The sequence below is a fragment of the Nelumbo lutea genome, chromosome 7 (genome assembly GCF_056320005.1).
Source record: "Nelumbo lutea isolate HS-2025 chromosome 7, American lotus-T2T, whole genome shotgun sequence".
NCBI lineage: Eukaryota > Viridiplantae > Streptophyta > Magnoliopsida > Proteales > Nelumbonaceae > Nelumbo > Nelumbo lutea.
The window spans coordinates 62,008,055-62,027,631 of NC_142690.1; the positions used below are offsets into that span (position 1 = coordinate 62,008,055).

Sequence of the window (19,577 nt, forward strand, 5' to 3'; positions counted from 1 at the left end):
TCACTAAAGACAACAATAAAAAAGAGAAAACAGGTCCACTATCTACTAGCAAAAGTCATAACCATAACTTAAAGAAAAACGAAGAAACTAAGGCCCATTCCGCCCATTATCTCTACAAAGTTGTTAGCAATAACACCCTTTACAACATAGAATCCCACCACCCTATTAACATTGAGCCCAAAATAAATGATGTCTATTTACTCCTTGTTTATCTAAACCATCCGCCAAACCATTATTGGATCTCCTAATCCATCTTACTAATTCCTAAAGATATTGAGGGGCATAAAATCAGCAAAGGCATCCAGTGTCTTCATCTAGTGAGCCACCTTAATAGAAAGATTCTCTATCAACATTTCCTTAAGTAGCATCCTCTATTTAAAGATCCTGGCATTTCTTTCTTCCCAGGAGTACAATAGATGATAAAGGGTTGCTGAATATTGAGAATGTCATCAAGGACTTCTGTGCGGAGAATTGGACAAAAGATGATAAAGGGTACTGTGAATTAACCCAGGAGTACAATATGTTCTTGGGGGGTGGGGGGGGGGGCAGAGATCAAAAGATATTCTTGAGTGGAACAAGTGTCTTTGGTGTGCTTTGGCTTCTTGCAGTGATCAACACACCAGGTCCTTCTTCTCTTCTCTATTCTCACTGCCACCACTTTTAACCCCACTAGGCCAAGGCTTAGTACTCACCATGGTTGTGGCCTCAACAACAGAAGGCTTAAGCATAACATTTCTTTAATTTTCAAAAGTTTGTTTTTCATTTCTGGGGTTTAGATGTGCCTCTTAGCAATTGTTTAGATTCTTCAATCTCTTTTAATGGCATTAAGAATGTTAGGTTCCAAACAATTTCTGTCCTTACTTCAAAATTCTGCATTTTAATTACATTTGATAAACTCTTTTTCCATCCAAATGGAATCTTCCACTACCCATATAAAGAAACCTATCACCATCACCTAGGCCTTATCCCAACTATATGGGGCTGGCTACATGAGGATGCCATTGTAGAAAGATTTTGTGGTTTTAGTAGAGTATTGCATTAGGTTCCTGAATGAATGCTTATGATTTTATCCTATCTTGATGAGTTTTGTTGTTTATTTTGCAGAAATTGTTGATTTCCTCTAGAAATCTGGAGTTCTTCACAAATGGTTACCGCTACCTGATTCAGATTCTGCCTGCTGCAGTTGTTGCTCCAATGTACTTCTCTGGAAAAATTGAATTTGGAGTCATCAACCAGTCTGTTTCTGCTTTTAATCATATCCTTGGAGATTTTTCCCTCATCGTATACCAATTTCAGGCTATCAGTGCCTTTTCAGCTGTCATTGATCGACTAGGTATTGCTTTCATTGTTTTCTCCTCCTTTCTCAGTGTATTTCCTAACTTGCATTCATTTTTTTTTCTTTGTTTAGTAAATCAGTTTTGTGGTAAGACAAGTAAAGTGATCAGTTCTTATATTTTTCCTGGTTAGGAAAAAAAAATTCTCCTGGTTGAGAGTGATCATCCTAGAAAGTATATAAATATGTTTACAGCTTAGATGGATGCCTTTCTTTTGATATGAAAAGGAACTGATAAAGAATGACAAGGTGTGAGGTACCTTAAAAAGATTCCAGTGATCTAAGGAATGCGTAAGTTTGCTACTTAGGCCATGTTTGGGAGTGCTTATGTTAAAAATAAGTGCTTAAAAACAAGTGCTTATTTGAATAAGCACTTATTTGCATTTGACATCCAACTTTTTCAAGTACATGTTTAAAAAAAGCACTTATTTCATATTAGGCATTTGGTAGTCTTGTCCTTCATTTTCTTTCAAATTTTCAAAATATACCCTTATGAAAGTACTTTTATTAAATTACATTTATAAAAACACTTTTATGAAAATACTTTTACGAAAGCATTTTTATGAAAGTGCTTTTATAAAAGTACTTTTGTGAAAGCACTTTTATGAAAGCACTTTTAGAAAAGCACTTTAATAAAAACACTTTTACGGAAGTACATTTATGAAAGCACTTCAATAAAAGATTGATAAAAAACAACACTTTAATAAAAGCACTTTTACGAAAGTACCTTTTATAAAGTACTGTTATGAAAGCACTTTTATAAAATTCAACTAGGGATAATTTTGGAAGAAAAAAATTGAATAAGTTCTTATTGTATAAGCACTTAAAAAAGCTGGAAATTTGGGGTCAAAAAATAAGCCCTTATTTTTAAAATAAGCACTTATTTCGGACTTATTTCCCAAACACCAATAAGTGCTTAATGGTTTGGTCCCAACCCAAATAAACACTTATTTCGAATAAGCACTTATTTTTAAGCACTCTCAAACATGGCCTTGGATGCTTAAACAAATTTGTAACATGGATGTGCTTGCAAGTTTTGATCAAGATGGCCTTTTTTATAAATAGAGAAGAATTAAGGAAAAATTACAAAGCAGTTAAAGGGTGTTGAGATAACACTCTAAAGTCTCAACCAATGTTTTAAAAGGCGTAGGACGCATACGCCTGAAGGCGTGCCTCAATGCCTCTAGGTGAGGTGCTCCCAAACACCCTGAAGCACATGCTAGAGGTGTTGACACCTCTGAGGCGTATGCCTCAGGTGCAAAAGGTGTACATCCCATGTGCTTTATGCACACCTCATATAAAAAGACTAATAAAAAGAAAAAAAAAGGAAAGGAAAGGAAAGGAAAGGAAAGGAAAGGAAAAGAAAGGGAAGGGAAAGAAAAAGAAAGAAAGAGAAGAAAAAAGGGAAAAAGAAAGAAAAGGAAAGGGATGGGAAGGGAAGGGAAGGAAAGGTAAGGGAAAAGAAAGTCGCCCCCGACCTCTTTTCTAGACCCCCTCTTTCAACTAATGCTATGCATTCTTCATTCTTCTTAATATAAGAGATTTTTATTAAAAATATAGAAAAATGAGATCCTCCTTCCTCTTCTTCCTCCTCACCCCCTTTCAACTAATGCTATGAACTTTGTGTGGATGCCAAAAAGAGATTCGGCCACAGGACAGAGGTGTTCATCTAGTCGAGGTGGTTCCGAGCCTTGTTCTCCTTTTTCCACATCAAGTGTGTGGGGTTTTAGCAGAAAACATTGGAGTTAAGAGGGGTAAAGGTGGAAGCTCCTGTTGAAGTGGCAGTTGTAGAGAATATAGTGGAAGAAGAAGCATCAACTTTCAATAGTGCGGTTTTTCCTGAACAGGGAAGCGAAGCTTGTCTTCTTATCAATTCAGTGGAGGTTTTACTGGTATATGGTGCAAGTTCAGTTTCCAATAAGGAGGTGCAGGAGGGGAGTTTAGTTTTGCCAATAGAGGAGAATCTGCAAAGGCATGTTGATGATAAAATAAAGGAGTTTCGACAAGAGGTTTTTAATCTTGGTCAGTCTTCACAACTAGAGGTGTTGTGGATGGCGGTGGTTTAGAGTTGACACAAATTGGTAATCATGTGTTTTCCTTTTTTCCTTTGAAGACTGCAATAGTGAGTTGTTTACGACCTTGGCCGTAGGAGGTTTGAGGCAATTTGTGCAGAAGTTGCTGAAGATTTAGTAAATTCGAGAAAAGTAGGATCAACTGCAACTCTCAATTTGTGCATTGCAGTATAAAGAAAAGACAGGTTTAGAACCAACGTTGGTAGTGAACGGCGATAGTTGGATATGTTAAACAGAGGCAAAGAAAGAGCGGTGTTGCAGAGTGTTTTAGGGCCAGCAGCGGCGACGTGGCTAGAACTGAAGGGATGAGAGATCCATCATATGGATGGCCGAACCCTACAGGTAGGTTGGGCAAAATTTCAAAAATTTCTCTCTCATGTAGGAATCGCATTCCCTGTTTTAGAAAATCTGCATTTTCAAGGATCAATCTTGAACCTAAACCGAATTAGATTTGAAACCAAAAGGTAGGAGAGGGATATACCTGATATGGAGTAGCAGTAACTCCCAACGAAGGTGTTCACACCCAAGGAAAGTTCCAATGACTGTTCCCACTAAAGATGTCACAGCGTAGGGTGGAGTAGAATCAGCAGGTGGTTTTTCACAAGAATCAAATCCTTCAGCAAGAATTCGATGGAGGGTATGTGAGCACGACTTCAGATCAGTTTTTCTCCAAAAACTGATATCAAGAACCCTTCTTGATCGCTCCTACAGTGGAGAACGAACTGGCAATGGCGGCAACAAGAGGAGGGCGCAAGAGCATAAGATGGCGCAATCTTACTGTTGCTGTCTTCTCTCTTCCTGTGATCTGAGATCTGATTGAGTTGTGTTGTGTTGTGTGGAGGTTCACCCTCCTCCTCCTTTTATAACCTTAAAGAGAGCTCCTAATCTCATTAGGAGTTTCCTAATCCAAATCCTTATTTGGATCTGGACTCTCTTTAAGAGATAAGGATAATCCCTTAATCTTATCTGCAGATCTAGATCAGCCCTCCTAATCTCATTAGGAGTTTCCTGATCCAAATCTCTATTTGGATCTGGACTCTCTGAGTGGATAGGGATAACTCCCTATCCTATCTGTTGATCTAAATCCCAGATCCGCCCCTCTTTAATTAATCTAGTTAAACCAGTTCGAATTGGCTTTAGGCCCATTAAGTCCATGTGCCCACTAACCTTCCAAACTGCTGTCCAATTGGGTTTCCTTGTATGGTGTGGGACCCAAACATTGATCTACATGTCAGCCACATGGGTTCATCCTAGCCTCTGTTACAAGGCCTAGCTGAATTCACTATAATGGACAGTGAACCCCTGAGCCCATCACCATGGGCTCTTAATGGGCCCAACACTTACACTAAGTGGTCCCTGGGCCAAGCCACCTTATAAAAACCCAGGGACTGTGGGCAGATGCAAGATTAGCCAATCAGGTATTACCCTCAATGGTCTTACACTTAATCTCTCATCCCATAATGATCAAACACTGCCCGACAAGAGAGGACCTCTCCCATCGGCTGCAAGGAACAGTGCTGCACTCTCTATTCACATGGATCCCGGGAATTAAAACCTTTTGCAAACATTTTGAAACCGTAATATATCTGTATATCTTTATATAAATATATTTTGCAAAAACAAATTTCAACGATTGAAATCGACTGCCGGCAGCTTTGGTTTCCATCAGAGAGAGTGCATGCCCGATCATTACCTTTGTCCGACAAAGGGGCTGATCCTGTCACTATGATCACCCACTCAGATGAATTCTCGGACTGTCCCAACATACCCAGGTTTTGACCCCCTCTAAGGATTTCACTGATTGGCATATCAAAGACAGTCCAATCCGGCACCTAGTGCAGTATCAATCTCCAAGGTCCAGGGCAATATTGGAATTCTGGTCCGGTTCAGGGTTTCAAGAAAACCCACACTGCATGTACCTCAGGTCTCACCCTGGCAGTTGAGACAAGCCACCCCAACCAACTTGGCAGCACATTAGTGTCAGCCTTGGCAGGATAAATCTCCCCAGATCTATCCAACGACTGTGAAGATTCTGAACCAACACAAGTCTCATATGTGTCCAGTTTAAGGGTATTACACAGAAACACACCATAATAACATGAATCAAATATGTACTTTATTAAATGTCATAATGTACATCATTCTGATTGGAGCTAAGGGCATACACTGTCTAACAAGAACCAATGTGGGTTGCGACAAGAGCTGTATTTGTTAGGGATAGAGGCAAGGTTGAAGAACGATTGGAGTTCCTAAATGGAAGTCTAATAGGTAGATTTGTTCTCTTGGATCCTGATATTAGAGATGTGGAGAAGTGGGCAAGCCAAGAATGGAGAAACAGAAACCTAAGCTTCTCCTGTGTTCAAAAGATGGTGGCATCTTTATTTTTGTTCAGTTTCAAGTGGAAAAATGATATGGAAGAAGCCTTGGCAAGGGAGTGCATTGGAAAAAACAGAGGAACCCCAAAATCTTTTTTAGCTGTTGGTTACCCAGTTATGGAATGGAGATAGAGATAATGAGGTACATCTGGATCGATGTCTATGGGATACCGGTGCATACCTGGTGTACAGAGGTTTTTAGAGCCAAAGGAAATGCTGTGGGAAGTTTTAAAAGATTTGACTTAAGAAATAGAAGATGGGAGATTGTATAGTTTCCAAGAATTATAGTTGAGACTGAAGATGTTAGCTTGATCCCAACACTCATGGATCTGTTTTTTTCTTGAGAAGTCTTCAAACTCCGAAGTGTAGTTGCTAGTGGAGATCCACTGTTTCGATGGAAGGACCAGAAGGCAGGTAGGGAGGCCCTCAAAGTAGACAATCAAAAGAAACCGCCTGTGTTTCATAATGCTTTGGGTAAGACAGAAATATGGGAATTCTGATGGTGAAAGGTTGGGGGCCTGTTGTAAAGTTACAAGCCCCTTGATCGAAAAGAAAATGAAGTGTCAAATTTCGGTTCAATTGAAGCCGGTCTAAATGTTAAGATACAAGTTGGACCAAGTGGGGCCAATCCAGTGGCTGGTTCGACGCAACAGCTGCCTAGGTCTTCTTCTTTTCTAAACAGAGATAACTCTATCCCAAGCAAAGGGGTGAGTATAAGTGCTTCATGACAAAATATTCTTATGTAAGAGGGGAGTGGTCAGAGAATAGGCAAGGTATAGTTGTCTAGTCCAGATAAGTCTGAGGAAGATTCAATTCTGTTGAGAAGGGCCTAGGGCTTGCAGAGATTTGGGTGCTGCAACAACATTGTCTTGTCCAGATAAGTCTGAGGAAGATCCAATTCTGTTCTCAGGTATGGAGAAAAAGCTGCTTGATGACATCTACTTCAGCCACTGTCTTGGAACACAATCGCTCGACAGTGGAGGTAGATTATGTTGACCCTTTTTTGCTTTCTAAGTTAGATGAGGGGAAAAGGGTTAAAAACACACAACTAAAGAAGGTGGGGAATGCTCTTGTCTCGACTGTGGATGAGGACCAGCTCACAGCTCTGAATCTTAATGGCGAGGTGGGAAGATTAGCAGAAGATCCATACACTAGTGCAGCTTTGCTATCTAATCTAATCTGGAGGGGCAGAGCTTAGAGGAAGGGAGGATAACCAAAGATGATGGCCATGTTTTAGAATTCATAGTAGGGAAATTTGGTAGAGATCTTGGTAGGAAGATGCAGGGACCAAGGAAACTTGGGTTAATGAAACAACATACCTCCTTCTCAAAATCATCAGTAACTTGAAAGAAGACAAGTGGTACCAACACTAGGCATCTAATTCACATTACCAAGGTCTTCTCCAGGCTGAAATATGGACTCATAAGTGTAAGACCAAATAGCAAATTTAAGAGTGTATAGAAGGAAAAGACTGAAAGACAAAAGTTCTTTAATCAGAGACATTATTGTTGAGATTATGTTGGACTGTTTTCCAGTTGGTGGTGATAAGGGAAATAAATCAGCAGAGATCATCGAAGAGGTTTTGGCAAAAGAAGGGGTGTTGTCAGGGGAAGAGGATGCTTCAGAAGAAGTTGATGAAAAAGTTGAGCAAAAGGTGGTGGAAACTGGTCTCCAAGTAGGTAAGAAGTTGGGCTTATTGGTTTTAGGAGGGGAAGAATACACTAGAAGAGTATTTCGAGAGTTAGAGCTACAGTAGCCTCTGATTGTTGAAAGCCCTTGATATGATTAGGGTCAAATTATGGTTTTCTGTTTAGGGAGATCTTTTGTTGGGTGGGCATCTTGGTATTGGTTAACTAAGGGTTGTGTTCTTCAAAAGCAAGTTTATGGATTAATTTTTTGAGGTTTCAAATTAAAAGTTTCTTAGAGTTTTGGTTTTCTCTTGGGATCTCTGTTCATTCTTAATGGGTGATATCTTATCACCTATATTGTACTTTTTTTTATTTTCTTAATAAATTTCCTTTTTTATTTATCATAGTTGGAAACTAGTATTGTAAATCTAGGGTTTGTATGAGAAAGAAAGAAAGAAAGAAAGAAGTAATTGAAGGGATAGGATATCCATCGCATGGACGCCCAAATCTTGCGGAAAGGACTGGGCGGATTTCAAAAATTTCTCCCATCTTTGTAGGGAATCGAATTCCCTATTTTAGAAAAACATATTTTTCAAGGATCAATCTTGAACCATTAACCAAACTAGATCTGAACCAAAAGGAGTAGGAAGGAGGATGTACCTGATACGGAGAAATAATATCTCCCAATGGAGGTGTTCACGCTCAAGGAAGGATCCAAAATCTGCTCCCACTGAAAATGGCGCAGTGCAGGATGGAGCAGAATCAGCGATGTTCTTCCAAAAGAACTTGACCCTTCGCAAGAATCAACAGGATGGCTTGTGAATACAACTCCAATCAATCTTTCCCCCAAAAGATTTGTATCGAGATCAAATCTTGATTACTCCTGTAGAGAGTAGGAGATCGAACTATTGGAGGTGGCGGCTGCAGGAAGGAGGCGGCAAGAGAGTATTCGCAGGGTGCAAAATTCTCTCTTCTTGTGTTTTTCAGCTTTAAAGAGAATTGAACATCAATCCATCATAGTTGCCGCCCCTTTCTCCTTTCATAATCTTAAAGGGAATAGCTCCTAATCCCATTAGGAGTTGCTGATCCAAATCATATTTGGATTAGAAGTCTTTTTAAGTGATAAGGGATAACCCTTATCTCATCTGCAGATCAGATCAGCCATCTCCTAATCTCATTAGGAGGCTTCCAGATCTAAATCTTATTTAGATCTTGGACTCTCTAAGTGGATAGGGTCTAGGCCCAATCCTATCAGCTGATCCATCTCAGAATCGCCCCTTTTAATTGACTGGTCAAATCAGCCCAGTTTGAAATGGGCTTAAGGCCCATTTAGGGTTATGTACTCACTTAGCCTTCCAAATTGCTGCCCAGTTGGGCTTCCTTGTATGGCATGGGACCCAAACATTGATCTACACATCAGCCACATGGGTTCAGCCCTGCCTTTGTTACAAGGCCTGGCCGAATACACTGTTATGGACATTGCACCCCCGAAACCCATGTTATGGGCTCTATGGGCCCAACACTTACCCTAAGTGGTCCCTGGGCCAAGCCACCTTGTAACACCCAGGGACTGTGGGCAGATGCAAGATTAGCCCGTCAGATATTATCCTCAATGGCCTTACACTTAACCTCTCAGCCCATAATGATCATACACTGCTCGACAAGAGAGGACCTCTCCCTCGGCTGCAAGGAACAGTGCTGCACTCTCTGCTTATATGGATCCCGGGAATTAAAACCTTTTGCAAATCATTTCGAAACCAAGCATATATTTATATAAATATATAAATATATCGGCTGCCGACAGTCTTGGTTTCCATCAGAGAGAGTGCATCCCCGATCATTACCTTTGTCCGACAAAGGGGCTGATCCTGTCACTATGATCACCCACTCAGATGAATTCTCAGACTGTCCCAATATACCTAGGTTTTGACCCCCGCTAAGGATCTCACTGATTGGTATATCAAAGACAACCCAATCCAACACCTAGTACAGTATCATAATCAAGTCTAGGGGTCGGGTGTAACTTTCTAGTTTTTCCCATCAATCTCCAAGGTCCAGGGCAATACTGGAAATCTGGTCCAGTTCATAGATTCAATTAATCCTACACTGTATGTGCCTAGGGTCTCATCCTGGCAGCTGAGACAGGCCACCCCAACCGACTTGGTGGCACCACAGTGTCAGCCTTGTCAGGATAGGTCTCCCCAGACCGACCCACTGGCTGTGAACATTCTAAACTAACACGAGTCTCATTAGGTGTCCAGTTTAAGGGTATTACATAGAAACATACCAAGGGAACATGAATCAAATATGCACTTTTATTCATGTACAATAAACTCATAAAGTACATCATTTTGATTGAAGCTAAGGGCCTACAAAACTGTTTAACAGTAATGTGTCGAGTGGTGTGTTGTTGTTACTGTTCACACCCTCAAAAGGCACTTTATATTTTGAAACAAAAAATTACAAAGAGGTCCCTACTTGGGCACCCAAATACAAAAATATTACAAAGGGAAGAGATAAAGACTAAAAACACCCTTGTGTAAACATTCTCAACACTCCCCCTCAAGCTGAGCATATAAGTCAATCATGCCTAGCTTGGCAGGGTTCTTAGCAAACTTTGGGTGGTGAACAACTTTAGTGAGGCATGACAATTGACCTAGATTCTAGGATGAAGAATGGATGCTTCGACCCTACCCTAAGGGTCCTTTATATAGAAAGTGAAAGTTACAAAAATTACAAAGAGGCCCTTCTAGGGCAACACAATTTAGAGAATTTACAAGGAGGCCCTTACAGGGATGAAGTGAAAATAATAATAAATAAGAAAACAATACAATAAGGGTCCTTGCTCACAAGAAATAAGTGTCTGGATCTCGTCATGGCCTTTGTGAAGATGTCAACAACTTGCATATCAGAGGTAACATGAGGGAGAGAGATTGTGTTTGCAAGAAACAAATCACGGATAAAGTGAAAGTCCACCTCAATATGCTTTATCCTTTCATGAAAGACAGGATTAGAAGCAATTTTAATAGCACTAGTGTTATCCACATATAGAGGAATGGGCATAGGAGAGGAATGTCCCAATTCCTGAAATAAAGATTGAAGACAAGCAACTTCACTACAAAAAGATGACATTGCCCTGTACTCTGCTTCTATAGAGGACTTGGAAACAATCTGTTGTTTCTTGCACTTACATGATATTAGAGAGTCATCCATGAAGACACACCATCCGGTAGTGGAGCGTCGTGTGTTGGGGCATCCAGCCCAATCTGCATCAGCATAGGCTTTCAGTTGGAGAGAAGAAGATGAAGAGAAGAAAAGACCTTGTGATAAAGAACCTTGAATATAGCGGATGATTCGATGCACTAGAGTCAAATGAGGTTGATGAGGTGCATAGACAAATTGACTAACAAACTGAATTGCATGTGAGATGTCAGGACGGGTCATGGTCAGATAGAAGAGAGATCCTACAAGTTGTTGATAGAGGGAAGCATCAGGAAGCATGGAGCCTTTTGATTTGGATAATTTGACATTCTACTCCAAGGGAGTATCGACCTGTTTATTATCACTGAGGTTGGCTAACTTAACAAGATCAGAGGCATATTTGTGTTGGCAGACAAAATAACCTCGAGAGCTCCGTTGAACTTCAAGTCTCAAGAAATAGTTAAGAGGGCCGAGATTCTTCATGTGGAAGGAACTATGGAGAAGAGACTTGAGGTCTTGGATTCCTTCTATATCATCTCCAGTCAATAGTATGTCATCCACATACAATAAGAGAATGGTAAGGCCTTGGGGTTTTTTCCAAACAAAGAGTGAGTAGTCCAATGCACTTCGGCTATATCCGCCTTGCACGACAACATCTTTGAATTTTTCAAACCAAGCTTGAGGGGCTTGTTTGAGCCCATAGAGGGACTTCTTTAGTTGACAAACGAGGGAGGGATCACTGCAGTACCCTAGAGGAGGTTTCATATATACTGTTTCCTTTAGATGCCCATGTAAAAAGGCATTTTTCACATCTAGTTGAAGGATTGTCCAAGAGTGAGCAGCAGAAAGAGCTAAAAGAACACAGACTGTAGTAATCTTGGCTACTGGAGCAAAAGTCTCTTCATAGTCAATGTCATACTCCTGCTTATATCCTTCTGCCACAAGCCTGGCTTTGTAACGGTCCAAAGACCCATCAGATTTCAGCTTGATGGAATAGACCCATTTGCTCCCAATAATAGAGCCATCTGAAGGTGCTGGGACAAGGTCCCATGTGTCATTCTCATGCAAAGCTTGAATCTCTGCATCCATGGCTTCTTGGCATCGAGGGCTGCTACTAGCCTGTTGGTAAGAGCAAGGAATATCTGTAGAGGTCAAAACAGCAGAGAAGGAGCTATGGTTTGAAGGAAACCCATAGCGGCCAGGTGGTTTGGAGATACGAGTAGAACGACGTAAAGGAATAGAAGGAATAATTGAGGAATCGGAGCATCACTTACAAGGTTGTCTATGATGGGTGAGGGATCTGGACCAGGAGGAAGAGGTGTCGTAGGCATAGGAGCTGGACCAGAAACCCGCTTGCGATAAAAGACGAGAAGTTCCTTCTTAGTAGTGGATGATGGAGAATCCTATTGTTCAAAATCATGCAAAATTGAAATAGAGGGTGCAAATAACTTGGCAATTCCTGAAAAAAAGGAGATATGCTCAAGAAAAATCACATTTCGAGAGATACGAATCTGATGTGCTAAGGGATCGTAACAAATGAATCCCTTGTGGTTTGGGCTATACCCTACAAAAGCACACATGACAAACTGAGCTGAAAGCTTTGAACGTTCACAAGGAGGAAGATGAACAAAGCATAGACACCCAAAGACATGAAGACTGGAAAGATTTGGGGGGGGATCCAAACATCTTTTGATGAGGAGAAATGTTAGCAAGCACAGATGATGGGATACGATTGATCAGATATACTGCAGTGCTAGTGGCCTCAATCCAAAATGTGGGAGGCGCGTGTGATTCTTGTAGGAGAGTCCTTAAAACATTGAGAAAGTGACCATTCTTTCTCTTCACCACACCATTTTGCTGAGGAGTGTTTGGGCAACATCGTTGGACTTGTATGTCGTGATATTTCAGGTAAGCCAAAAAATCTCCGTCACTGTATTCTCCCCCTGAGTCTGAGCATAAGATTTGCACATTCACTTGGAAACATGCTCGAACCATGTTATGAAACAAACTAAAGGTTGGAAACACTTACGGTTTGTGTTTGAGAAAGTAGATCCAAGTGTACCTGGTACAATCATCAATAAATAGCACAAAATACTTGTATCCCATTCGAGAGACAATAGAAGAAGTCCCAACATCACTATGAATAATTTCAAAAGGTGAAGTAGCATGTTCAGCTCGGTGAGTGAACGGTAAAGTATGACTCTTACTCTAACAACAAGAAACACAAGATGTATCAAAGGATTTCATAGAAGGAATTTTAGTTTTAATAAAACCAGACTCAAACAAGTATTTAAGTTTATCAGAATTTGGGTGGCCCAAGTGCTTATGCCATAGATCCTAAACATAGTTTCTCTGACTCAAAATAGGATTCAATGTAGAAGAACTCAAAAAAGTAGAGGATGATGTTGATGGAGATTTCTCAAACTCCAATGCAAACAAGCGGCACATCCTACGCCCCTTCCTTTTCATCTTCCTAGTGCACTGGTCCTGAATCAAACAATCATCAGAAGAAAGTGTTAGAATATGACCTTCATCAACTAATTGACCAATTGAAATTAAGTTGGCAATAAGATTAGGAACAAGGAAGGTTTTAGCAAGGGACAAGGAATTTGAGGGAGTAAGTTTGATACACAAGTCATCACTTCCATTAGCACTGTATTCTCCCCCTGATGTCAAGTTTCTCACCATTAGCAATGACAATGTGTCTATGGTTGGTTTCAAACAATCTGTTTGAAGGTTCAGGATATGCCCCAGTCATATGATTTGTAGCACCAGAATCAATTATCCAAACGGGAGAAGAGCAATAACTGGAGAACTTGCTAGATAGACCAATAGCAGAAAAGGCAGATGAGATGGTAGAAGATACCAGTTGTTGTATCTCTTCTTTATTCATGGAGGCAGAGGATTCTCCCTTGGCAATGGGGGTGTCGGACACTCGTCCTTCAGACGCTTGGTAAGCGTGTGGCTGATTCTTCTTCATGGGTCCCTTGGGTGGACGAATTGGGCAATCTGGAATGATATGTCCATGTTGTTTGCAATATGTGCAGACATTCTTCTTTTTGCAATGAGAGGCTATATGTCCATACCCTTTACATTCATAGCATTGAGTTTTATAAGGGCCATTTCCACCAGATTTCTTATTCCCTTGTGCAAGAAAAACAATATCCATCCCTGAATCAGGATGTTTCCCTTCTATGTTTGCAGCAGTTAGGAGTCTAGTTTCTTCCCTCAATAATTCTCCCATCACAGAGTCCAAGTCTGGAAGAGTTCCTCAGGTCAAAATATTTGACCTGATTATTTCATACTCAGGTCTCAGCCTCATGAGAAATTGGTTAACTTTCCTATTTTCAAAATGTTTATGCAAATACTTGACACATTCAACGGGATCAGAGGGTTCAGTATGAACAAGTTCATATTCCGCCCAAATACACCTTTTCCAAGTAGGTATACATCTCATAGGCAGTCCTTAGTCTTCTCATAGGAATACTACTGCGAGGCGCAATGAAGCTCAAAATCCATGAGACTAACTTTCCATTGTCAAGCTTCCATTGTGTATAGGCTTTACGATCAGCCTCATCCTCATCAGGTTTACTTACAGTCCCATTCGAGTAACCTTCAAGTCCCTTTCCCTCAACATAGAAATCAAAATGGAACTTCCGCATATTGTAGTTAGTTCCATCAAATTTTACAGGGAGAAAATCTGCTTTGTCAGCCATCAAGAATAAATAAAGGCAACCCAGGAAGAAAAGTAGCAGTACTGAAATTCGAAGTTCAGGGCTGTTAACCACTTCACTTAATTCAATAGCAGTTTAAGGAAGAGGTTGTGGAAGGAATAACTACTAAGGTTATCCATTGGTTGAAATCCTGTGATCTTTTTTTAAGGATTTCTCAGTTGAAGACATTTATAGAAGTTGGGGTATTGTGGCATCTACTACTACTTCCAAACCTATGATACAGGAAGTTTGGTCCCCAATGGCACAACAAAGGGTGAAACTGAACTTTGATGGAAGCTCTATAGGCAATCCAGGCCCATCTGGTATAGGAGGTGTCTTCAGAGATAATGAAGGCAAGATAATGGCTTTGTTTTCAGGTCCAATAGGAGTTGGAGATTCCTTAAGAGAGGAAATCTTGGCACTACATCAAGGTGTAAAACTGGCCAAACAATTGGGGCTACAGCAGATTGAGATAGAGGGAGACTCCGAATTGGTAATTGGGTGGGTGCAATCAGGGCAGCTGGGAATTTGGCAATATAGACAGCTGATAAGCGAGCATAACAAGGGAGGGGGTGTTGGTTAAAGTGGGTAAGGAGATCAGCAAATGGTTTTGCTTACGCCCTAGCAAAACAAGGGGCTGTAAGGGAGAGTCTTTATTGGGTAGTGCTGTAATGTTTGATGTTTATTGGATCAACCTTTTCTAATAAGGGTTGAATTTTGTATTTCAGGTTAATTTATCTCTAATGAAAGTTATCGTTTCTGATAAAAAAAAAGATGTTAGATCCAACAGCAAAGAGAAAAAGAGAGGAGAGAATAAGAAGAAGAAGTTGGCGGCAATAGGGTTTAGAGAGAAGTCAATAAAAATGTTTTCTCTTGCCTAATCCTTTTCACTAAAACATAATTTACAAAGTTCTGATATTTACAGAGAGGCCTTTAATTGGGCGATTAACTTAATTAAGCATAACATAAAGAATTATAAGAAAATGCCCATTAAGAAAATAAACAGAAACATGAACAAATAAAAACATCCTATGGACCATTCGGCCCATTCTCTCTATAGTAGGAAAAAAGGTTACTGAGCAATTATGGGATTTTGTAAGAGAACTAACAGACAACAAACTTTTATGTAATTGGGGCCATGAAGAACTGATTCAAGAGAAAGGTTATGAGTGAGTTTGACTTCACCCGCCCAAAATAGGGTCTGAGATTCATCAGCAACAATAATCTTGCCCTTCCCTGGGGTTAACCTATATGAGGTAAAATGTGAGGTGTAGAGAACACTGATGTGGGCCCCATAGCTGTGGTCCCCACTGTGTTCGTAGGACAGTATGTGCAATTATTTGTTTCAGTCATGTTAGTGTTAGTTGGTGGTCAGTGTGTTATTTCAGTTGTTATTTATTTCATTTTGTTATTTGCTTTATTTGTCATGCAAGTATTAAGGGCAGATCTGTCCTTTCCTCTATGTACTGAACATAACCTATAAATACTAAGAGAGTGGCGGCGGCAGATCAATTCCAGAATCTGTCCCTCCTTTCAAACCTGTGTTCTCTTGTTCTTCTCCTCTCTTTTCTTCTTTTCCTTACTTTTCTTCTACCTTTTCTAATCTGAAATCCATTAGGATTCAAGGCTGATTGTAGTCTTGATCGCCTACTTGGTATTAGAGCCTGTCTAGGGTTTCTCATGTGAGTCTAGTCCAGCCGACCACATGAGAACTATCTAAGGCTGGAAGTTTATAAAGAAGTGTTCGTTGGCTGATTCTTGGAGGTTACCAGAAGAGTTGAGCAGCTGTTCGAAGACTTGGCACAGCTTGCAGAGTGTTGGTAATCAGGAAGAATCAGAGAAGGCTAGGGTTCAGGCAATGTTGGAAGGTAGCGAACAGAATTCTCTGGGTAAGTCTTATTTATTTTCTAGAGATTGCTATCAATCAAGATAGGTTGGACCTATCTAGAAGGAGCGGCTGAATTGTTTTAGGGTTTTCTCTCAGGGGTGATCTATTCTAGGGTTTGATATTAACCCTACGGCAAGACCTAACTGTTGGGCCGAACTCTTTTATCTTCTTGGAAAGTGTTCGTTTTAAGGGTTTTTTCTCAGAGGTGATCAGTTTTTTTTAGGGTTTCACATTGAACCCCTTGGAAAGTGTGGCTAAGCACTTATTTCAGACCTACGATTAAAACCCTAATTCTGTTCCAGCATCTCAGATTGCTCTCTAAGCTGGTTTCAGACCTGTCTCTTGGTTCCGAGCTCTTTTAAGGGGTGAAAACTTGTACGGACTGCTTGGTACTGTGATTGTCGATTGGTTTCAGATCAGATTTACACTGGTTTCATGCATATACTGTGATTGCCGATTGGTTTCAGATCAGACCTGCACTAGTTTCATGCATATACCGTGATTACAGATTGGTTTCAGATCAGACCTGCATTGATTCCATACTGATTTCTGATTGTGATCGACTGTTCAAGTGCTGTTTTCTGTTGTAGTAACCCTAATAGTTCGTAACTACTGATTCTTGACCAAGAACGGAGTTCAAAATTCCGGGAGAATGTAGTTTTGGGAACAACAGTTATGGTAGTGTATCTGAAACTGGGTTTCAGATTACAATTGTGAGATTTGACGGGTCAAACTACTTGGAATGGGCCCAATCAGCCATGATGGCTATTGGGGGAAGGGGAAAACTAGGTTACCTCTTGGGAGATGTGAAAGAACCTTCCAAGGAGGATCCAATGTATACCAAGTGGGTTCAAGAGAACTGCTTGGTTATGACATGGTTGTTACTCTATGCAGCCACATATCAGCCGAAATTACTTGTGGGTAAAGACAACCAAGGAGATATGGGATGTTATGAAAGAAACCTATTCCCAACCCCTTAACGTTGCCAGAGCCTATGAACTGAAGTGTGAAGTGAATAGTCTTAAACAAAGAGAGAAACCAGTTTCTGTCTACTTCTCTACCTTGAAATCCCTATGGCATGGAATTGATCATCTAGAGACTCTTGAGTGGGAAAGTCCCAAAGATGCACAAATTTATAGAAAGCAAGTCGAGACGAATAGGGTATTTGACTTTCTGGCTGGCCTGAATTCAGATTATGACATTGTGAGGCAACAGATACTGACCAGAGATAGTGTGACCCTCTCTCAAGCATACTCCTCGGTGCATAGTGAAGAGATCAGGAGGAAAGTTATGATGCAACCTCAACCCTTTTCCCCAGCCCTGGCAGCTGTTAAACCTAAGTCAGGGTGTGATACAGAAAGGGACAAGAAGAAGGAAGACAAATGGGATCTGGTATGTGAGCATTGCAAGAAACCCAAGCATACAAAAGATACTTGTTGGAAGCTGCACCCTCATTTGGTCCCAGCAAAATTGAGAAATAAGAAGGGTAATGCTCATGTGGCTATGAATACTGATTCAACATCCTCGTCAGGCACAAAAGGCACACCCCTAGAGACCTTAGCCGCAATTCGGGCTGCCCTAATACAGTTGGAAAAGGAAGTTGGGAGTTCAGCTCAACCATCTCAGTCACTATCAGCCCCTGCCACATCTGCATTTGCACATTCAGGTACTGGAGCCTCAGCCTACCATGTTTCAGCTCCAGGTAATACTGAACACTATTGGGTAATAGATTCAGGTGCATCCGACCATATGACTAGCTTGCCATCCTTGTTCACTACATCACTTATCCTCGGGTAGAGATAAAGTATCCATTGTTGATGGCTCTCTTGTTCCCATTTCTGGCAAGGGTGACATCAAGTTATCTGAAACCATCTCTCTAACTTCTGTCTTGCATGTTCCTAAGCTTGATACTAACCTGTTTTCAGTCAGTAGTATTACCAAACATATGAACTGTTTAGTAACCTTTTTCCCTGACCGATGTGTTTTTTAGGACTTGGAGACGAGGAAGGTGATTGGGACTGACTGTGAGACGAATGGGATCTATCTGCTCGGAGAGAGTTCTCGTTGGGAAGAGTCAATGGATAAGAAGTCCTTTGTTTCTCAGTTTGTGAGTCCGGTTATGCTTTGGCATAATCGATTAGGTCATTGATCTTTCCGGTCTTTGAAGAGTCTGTTTCCTGCTTTATTTGAGCTTGTTGAGATGTGAAAGTTTTGAGTTTGCCAAACATTGTAGAACATTTTATTCTTTGAGTAATAAAAGGAGTAATAATTCTTTTGATATTGTGCATACTGATGTTTGGGGGCCATATCACATCCCTTCTATGGGTGGGTACAGATATTTTCTGTTGTTTGTTGATGACTATACCCGTTTTTCTTGGGTCTATCTAATGCGTTCTCGAGATGAGGTTCCCGCTCTGACCCAAAACTTTCATCAGATGATTCTGACCCAGTTTGGGGCCAAAATCAAAGTTCTCATATCCGATAATGCAAAGGAATAATTTGCTAAGCCATTAACTTCTTACCTCCTTAATCATGGGGTTATTCACCAGAGCACTTGTCCTCGTACACCACAGCAGAATGGGGTTGCCAAAAGGAAGAATAGGCACATCTTGGAGGTATATCTCCTTAATCATGGGGTTATGTTTACCTCCAATGTACCTATTCGCTTCTGGGGTGATGCTATTCTCTTGGCAGTATATCTCATTAATTGGGTTCCTTCCTGGGTCCTTGATATGAAACCCCCTTTTACACTTCTATACTCAGATGAGGAGTTGTTTACTGTTCCTCTTAAAACCTTTGGTTGTACCTGTTTCGTTCAGCTTCTCGGGCCTCCAAATGCATTTTCCTCGGTTATGCACAGACTCAAAAGGGTTATTGCTGCTATGGTCCTGTTTTTGGGAGGAAGTTTGTCTCCATGGATGTCACCTTCTTTGAGGAGACACCCTATTATCCTAGGGTTTCTCCTCAGGGGGAGAGCAGTGAGAGTGGGGATTTGGGTCTTTTTCCTCAGGGGGAGTGCAGTGAGAGTGGGGTTAACACATCTGAGGCTGTACCTTTACCTATTCCATTGGGTGATGAAGGCTGTAATGGTGAGGGTGGTCAGAGGGATCAGGAGTTGAAAGTCTATCACAGGCGAGGCAGGCAGGTTGATCCCGGTCATCGGTAGTCTAGGTCAGTTCCAGTTCCTTCTACGGCTCCAGATCTAGGTATACAGTCCCAGGGCCCACTGAGACACCTTCCACTATTGCCACTTCCCCTCCTTTAGATGACCTTGACCTCTCTATTGCTGTCCGTAAAGGGAAACGGTATTGCACCACATCTACAGTCCACTGCATTTCCCAGTTTTTATCCTATGATCGCCTATCTC

General features: G+C 40.9%; 1 protein-coding gene across 1 annotated transcript in view; it reads left to right on the forward strand.

Annotated features, from left to right (window-relative positions):
- Positions 1-19,577, forward strand: part of ABCD2 (ABC transporter family protein) — an 83,576-nt gene that overhangs the window by 35,457 nt on the left and 28,542 nt on the right. Inside the window, exon 6 of the mRNA XM_088956383.1 lies at positions 1,105-1,333. Coding sequence (XP_088812509.1) covers positions 1,105-1,333 — 229 coding nt within the window. The remainder of the gene's footprint in view (positions 1-1,104; positions 1,334-19,577) is intronic.